Source organism: Cucurbita moschata, unplaced genomic scaffold (genome assembly GCF_002738365.1).
Source record: "Cucurbita moschata cultivar Rifu unplaced genomic scaffold, Cmos_1.0 Cmo_Scf00053, whole genome shotgun sequence".
Lineage (NCBI taxonomy): Eukaryota > Viridiplantae > Streptophyta > Magnoliopsida > Cucurbitales > Cucurbitaceae > Cucurbita > Cucurbita moschata.
The window spans coordinates 40399-47203 of NW_019268569.1; the positions used below are offsets into that span (position 1 = coordinate 40399).

The window sequence follows — 6805 nt, forward strand, 5'->3', positions numbered from 1 at the left end:
GATCCCCCCCCCCCTCCCCCCAAATCCACCCTCCTTTGGGGCCTAACATACTTACTGACACACCGCCTCGTGTCCATGTCCACTCCTCTTCGAGGTTCAGCCTTCTCGCTGACACATGGCTTGGTATCAAGCTCTGATACCATTTGTAACGGCTCAAGCTCACCTTTAGCATATATTACATCTTTGGACTTTCCCTTTCGATCTTCCCTTTAAGGTTTTTATAATGTGCTAGAGAGAGGTTTTCACACCTTCATAAAAAATGTTTTGTTCTCCTGTTTCCATACTCTTATGAGATGAATGTTTTGTTCTCCTCTCCAATCGATGAGGATCACAAAAAGAGCATGTAAGTTCATGTAAGATTAAAAGCTTATTAGACATTTAAATTTATCTAAATTATACATTTATCGACGAGAATGAGTTACCATTTAAATTATGATCCGGTTATCGTCGAGAGTATAATCTCATTCCCATTGTTATAAAGTATGTAAGTTTGCGTAATTCAATAGTGCCTTTACTGAAGAGTATTATCCACAGGATGTTCAGCTGCGAAAACAACAAGAGTTCACTCGATTGAGTCAGAGGGGGCGTAGTGTTACTACTTACGCCAGAGAATTTTCTGAACTAAAGCGATTTGCCCCAGAGTTGGTGAACACGAACTACAGGACAGCAAGACGGTTTGTGCTGGGTTAGACACGAAGATTCGTAACCCTATTAAGGCAATTGCACCTACCACTTACGCTGCCGCTCTAAGAGCAGCTAAGTCTATGGAAGGACTTGATAGTTCCCGTGAAACCCCTTCATCGTCAGTGGGACAAAAGCGTCGTCATGAACATGAAAACATATTAGATTACAAATCTAAGTGTAATAAGTGTGGGAAAAATCACTGGGTCACATTAGGGCCTGAGAAAGGAGGACCACCTAGCCAAGGATTGCTCGGGAGGCGGCACAAAGGATTATGGAAACTAGTAGGGGAAGTTACGTAATGGGAACAAGAGGATGAGATAAGAGAAAAGTATGATTTTCCATTTTTGCCTTCTTTGGTTAAGATTTTATTTTTATTTTTAGGTATGACGAGATATTATGCTATGCATCTATTCTCGCTCGAAAAGTTGCGATTTTCAACAAGGAAGTTACTACTTTAATTAAAAAGTCATCAAGACCTTTTATGTTCCTATATTCAACTCTCCTCCTTCCATGTAAACGACTTTTGCTCTCCAAACTTGTTGGGTTTTGGAGGGTGTCTGAGTGAGTTAGCTAGAAAAACGTGTGGCACTGGATAGTTTTTTTGTTCAGCGAGTTCTCAAACCCGATTGTGTTGTTGTTTTGGAGGAAGAGTCGAGTGGAAGTTAACATCGACGTCGGAATCGCTGCACCAAAGAAGGCAAACCGTCGGAACGAAGGAGGAGGACGCCACATATCGTCGTCGGAAGCGGAAGGGATTGCATCGTCAGCGTCGGTGGCGGCGACACATCAAATTAGGGTTTTCGTGAGGGTTCGGGCGAAGAAGACATAAAGACGGGTCGGGTTTCAGCCTCTGAACCGGCCCACAGAACGAACACGGGCCCTGTGCATTTCGACCCAACACGGATGCATGTTGCAGCCTTGGTCTCGGCTCCGCACGGGTGCTCTCGGCTTGGCTTGACGTGTACGGCGGCTCGGCTTCGTCAAATCCCGCAGCTCGACTTGGCGGCTTAGTTGATCGGCTCGGAAGCTCGGCTTGGTCGCTCGGTATCACTATAATATATCAATTCCAAGGTTTTCGATCCTTCTTGGGGCCGTTTCTGCCCTTAGTTTTACCATCCGAGGTCAGTATGGTTCCTAAACGTTAAAGACAGATTAGGTCGGGGGTTTATTTTGATAAATAGCATGAGGTTTAGCTAGGGTAAGTTATGAAAGGTTCCTTAAGTTTTTATGTGGTTATCATAGGACGTATTTAACCGCTGGGGTTAGCTCGTTGTGAGTGACTTCAACCAAGACCATCAAGGTAAGTGACCTTACTATTGGAGTTAGCTTACTACGTGTTGTATGATGGTGCGTGCCTATGGCCCCTGCATGCACCATATTATGTGATATGACTATATGATGTATGAATTATGTGACTGTTTAAGCTATGAAATATAATGGGTTATGTTGACTGTTGACTGGTTATGTTATGTGAAGTTATGAATGATATGTTAGTAATATATGCCATGAAAATGTTGATCGATGCCAATATATGCCATGAAAATGTTGATCGATGCCAATATATACCATGAAAATGTTGATCGATGCCAATATATGTCATGAAAATGTTGATCGATGCCAATATATGCCATAAAAATGTTGATCGATGCCAATATATGGCATGAAAATGATCGATGCCATGGATACACGTAATATTATCGAGTCATGTCATGAGATGTTTATGCAACCGGAATGTTTATGTAATATGCCATGTAATATAAGTCATGTGAGATGTCATGTAATGTAAGAAACGTATATGCGATGTGTAATGCCATGTCAGATATGTTAAGGGACCTCATGCATATATGTATGTCACGTGCATCGAGATTCTTCTCTTTTATGATACGAAAGAATGAATTACGATATTTATGTTCGCCATGATATCATGCGGACCCTTTTCTGTTCTGTGGTGTCCGGCGACGTGTAACACGTTGTGCCCGACCAAGCCAGGCCCAGGGGTATGTATACAAGCTCGCCTGGTGGGTCTATGTACGCGTACATGGGCCGTGTGTGAAGGAGTACCACACATCCAACCCTACTCGGAATAGAAAAGCGCCCAAGGCTAGGAAAACTTTATGAAAAGTTTATGAAAAGTTAGGTCCCACTCATATGTTGCATGTGTTTGCATTCCTAACCCCAATAGTGGGGTGACTGAGTATTTCAACATACTACCTACATTTTTCAGGTAAAGGCTTGCATTCCTAACCCCAAGGGGTGACTGAGTATTTCAACGTACTACCTACATTTTTCAGGTAAAGGCAAGGTAGCCACGTGCTACCTACATTTTTCAGGTGAAGGCAAGGTACCTACATTTTTCAGGTAAAGGCAAGGTACCTACATTTTTCAGGTAAAGGCAAAGCGCCAATGTAGCCAATGTACGGTTGACGCGAGTATACCATGTACGTTGGAAATAGATATTTTTAGAAGTTTATGTTTTTGGGACTGTTTTAGCATTGAATATTTATGTAGATTTATTGTTGAATTCTGTTATTGAAGATTTATTTTTTGAGATAGGATGTTTTAGATTGAGTATTGCTTTATTTATATTCATTTTTAGAATGTTTTGGAGTGAGTATTCTATTTAGATTTATTTATTTTTAGAATGTTTTCGAGCGACTATTGCTTTATTTAGATTTATTTTTTAATGAATGATTTATTTTTTTGAGCAGTTATTGAAGATTTTTTTTTGAGCTGAAGATTCTTTTTTTGAGGATTTATGATTATTTTTAGATTTATTTTTTTTTAGCTGTTATTGAAGATTTATTTTTTTTTTGAGGATTTATAAATCTTTATGAAAGTGACGAGCTTCTGCATATAATGAATTATGTATGCATGGGTAGGTGACATCTAGGGCATTACAGTTGTGTATTTTGATTCATATTTTAAATAGTTATAAATTTATAGTAAATTTTTATTTAATTATTTCTAATAAAATTGAAATAGAGTCGTATTGGTTGCTTTCTTTGTTGACGCACTTACTTTCCAACAAGTGAGCTAAGTCAATTCGTTCTTACGTCGTATAAGGCCAAGTAACGTATGCTCGAAATTCTTGCCTCAATTTAAGAAGGTTTTAGAAAACGAAAGAGAAATTTTGAAAAATGTGTTATACATGCAAACTCGACTAACAATAACTATTGGTAAGGAGAAAGGCTAAAGGTAGGATGTGAACTCATAATGTGAGGAATGTAGCTCCCAACACTTAGATTATGACCATTCTTAAACAGCCATGTTTGAATGGAATTTGTGGCTGCATGGAGTTCTATTTTAAACCCAATGTGATCTTGAATCCAAAATAAGGAAGAAACAAGCTTAGCATTGGTCTTATGTTTCAAATCTGGTTTTCAGAATTAGAATTCCTAGAAGGAAAATGGCATCGAATAAGAACAAGACGAGAACAACACGAGCTCTAAACGGTTCTAATCAAACCTACCTTTCCAAAATTTGGCTACGAACTTGAAATATATTTTTATATTTTCCAGAAAATAGATCAAGTGAAAGAAATTGCTAGCAAAAATATGAACTGAACAGAAAACTAAAAACGAAATAGTAACGAGGCAAATCCTAAATTCGAAAAGCATGATGAACATTGTGAACAGTTATCTTGATTGGTACTCCCACTAACTACCTCAGACTGCACAATCTTGGAGAGCATACTAAAACATATCCTACATGAAAGGCTCCAAGAACTAAGGAACATATCCGACATGAAAGGCTCCAAGAACTAAGGCTGACTTGCCGCCATCCTCCATAGTTGACCTAACATCTTCATTGCAGCTGATTCCCTCGCCTCACGAGGATTGTGACACACCTCGCCGTTGCTTGAATACTCAAAATCCAGCCCTTTTAATATTACATTAGCTTGGAATCCACCTTCAAGACACGCAATACATTTTAGCACGACTATTCTACAATAGATACTATCATAAACACAACACATTTTAGCACAACTATTCCATAATGTTATTAGACACTGTTAAATGATTTCAAATTGTAAGTACACAAAATGTAATACGTTACATGCATGACATGTCTAACGTGCATGAGACAATTGATTTAAAACATTCATAATAGATGCAGGAACTTGGGCATTCGTAAAATCAATTTCAAATAAAAGTAAGCAACAATGGTGAAAGTATAACAAAAAGTTCATGCCCTGCTCTAACCCAAGGACCACAATTTAGACACAAATGCAATTATCCTAGCTTTGGTTCCATGGTTTTCACAGCAACAAACTTAGTGAGTAGCCTTCTATTGGGGTTAGGAAATGCAAACACAAGCAATTATAGTGGAACCTATCTTTGCATAAAAACATTGCATGGCTTTGAGCTATGCTTTCCAATTCAAGTCGGGCAAGGTTGGATGTGTAGTACTTCCTTACACAGCTCACGCATACGCACATAGACCCACTAGGTGAGCTCGTATACATACCCTTTAGGTTTGGCTCGTCGGGTTAGTGTACACTCACGCTGCCGGACGCCACGGAGGGAAAGGGCACACATAATATCATAGCGAACATAAATATCGTAAGACACATTTGTAAGAATCATAACGATGAAATATCCCAATGCACATGCAATACAAAGTGCATGAGATTCCCATAGCTTTAAAACCATGGTATGCTCTTATGATGCAAGTCATACCTCCATTTCATTTCACAAACCTAACTCTCATGAATAACATGTGGCTTAAAAGTATCTCATAAGCCTACTGTGAACATGCTATCTTAGTATATGTAGCATAACATATGGAAGTTCATATCAATATCACGCAATCCCATAGCCTGCCTAGCATAATCATCTCATGTCATAATTATGACATGACAATAGTTTCCATAACATATATATCATGGCATAACATATATGCATGACTCATGTCAAACCTTCATAACACACAAGTGCAAGGGTCACGGTTCACTCAACAGCAAAGTCACTTACAGGATTTGCCTAAGCCGTATAAGCCGTATAGTTATAGCTTAAATATGTTCCTTGAAATTCAATTCCACTTCAATATAATAAGAGCAAGAATCGTTCTGCCCCGCTAACAAAGCTTCAATCTCTTTCTCTTTTGAATTTCTTCTCATGCTGACTGAAGTATTTACCGACTCCGATTCCAACTCTGCATAATCTCTACTCTAGCCAGCCTTCTGATGTCAATATACTCGAGCAATTCTCTCTCTGATGCCTTGTTCTTTCAATCTCACCCATAATAGAACCATGCCTCATCCCACAAATAGTCTTATTCAACTCCAATTTCACTATCAGCTTCTTTCACTCTGAACGCTTCTTGATTAGATGAATGGATTGGGCAATTGTGGCAGCACGGTAACACGGCCATGCTCGTCCAGGGCGTGTTGCCCGTAGCCACATGTTCATGTCCATGCTATGTTGAACCCTTTATTTAATTCCATGTTATATTGCCTTACTATTGTATTTTCTATTCGTACGACTACTCGGTGAAATCATGTCTAGGCCTACCAAACCTAAATCGCCTCAAAATGTACTATAGAAGATGTGACTAGTTGTCAACTCCTCCCATTGTTCGGTAAAATCACATCTAGGCCTGGCAGACTTGAATCGCCTCAAAATGTACTAAAGGGGAATGCGACTAGTTGTTAAATTCTCCCTACCCGGAAAGTTATATGTTATTTAAGCCGTTGTGTTGTCTTTTGCTTATAGTTATATAACGTTGCTTTTAAATCTTCTCTCATTCTTACTTTCAAACTCGCTTTCAAAAATCGTTTTGCCCCCGTTTTCTAAAACTTTCTTCTCAAACGGGGTCAAAAGCTTGAGCATACGTTGCTCAGCCATAGGCTACGCAAATACAAATTGGCTCGACTCACTTGGTGTTGGGAGTGAGTGCCACACAATCACGAAGTCCATTGCCAAGAAAAGTGTGATTGTGACACACGACTCCTCCAATTGCTCTCGCCCTCCTCAAGAATTGTCCATCGATTTTCCAATAATTCCTTCGACAGTAAGTCCGTCGGCTATTGAAGGCTCAATTGAGACAGGTTCTTTGACAAAAAAAAAAAAAAAAAAAAAAAAAAAAAAAAAAAAAAAAAAAAAAAAAAAAAAAAAAAAAA

The 6805-nt window shown here is 39.0% G+C and overlaps 1 protein-coding gene across 7 annotated transcripts in view; it reads right to left on the bottom strand.

Moving 5' to 3' along the window:
• Positions 1–4166: 4166 nt before the first annotated feature.
• The window catches only part of LOC111436360, a 23116-nt gene continuing 20477 nt past the window's right edge, over positions 4167–6805 (bottom strand). For 5 of the 7 annotated variants that reach the window (XM_023074121.1, XM_023074124.1, XM_023074117.1 and 2 more), the window contains exon 11: positions 4167–4593. In XM_023074121.1, coding sequence (XP_022929889.1) covers positions 4445–4593 — 149 coding nt within the window. In that variant the 3' untranslated portion in view covers positions 4167–4444. The remainder of the gene's footprint in view (positions 4594–6805) is intronic. The other 2 variants (XM_023074118.1, XM_023074125.1) reach the window with 2 other exon arrangements.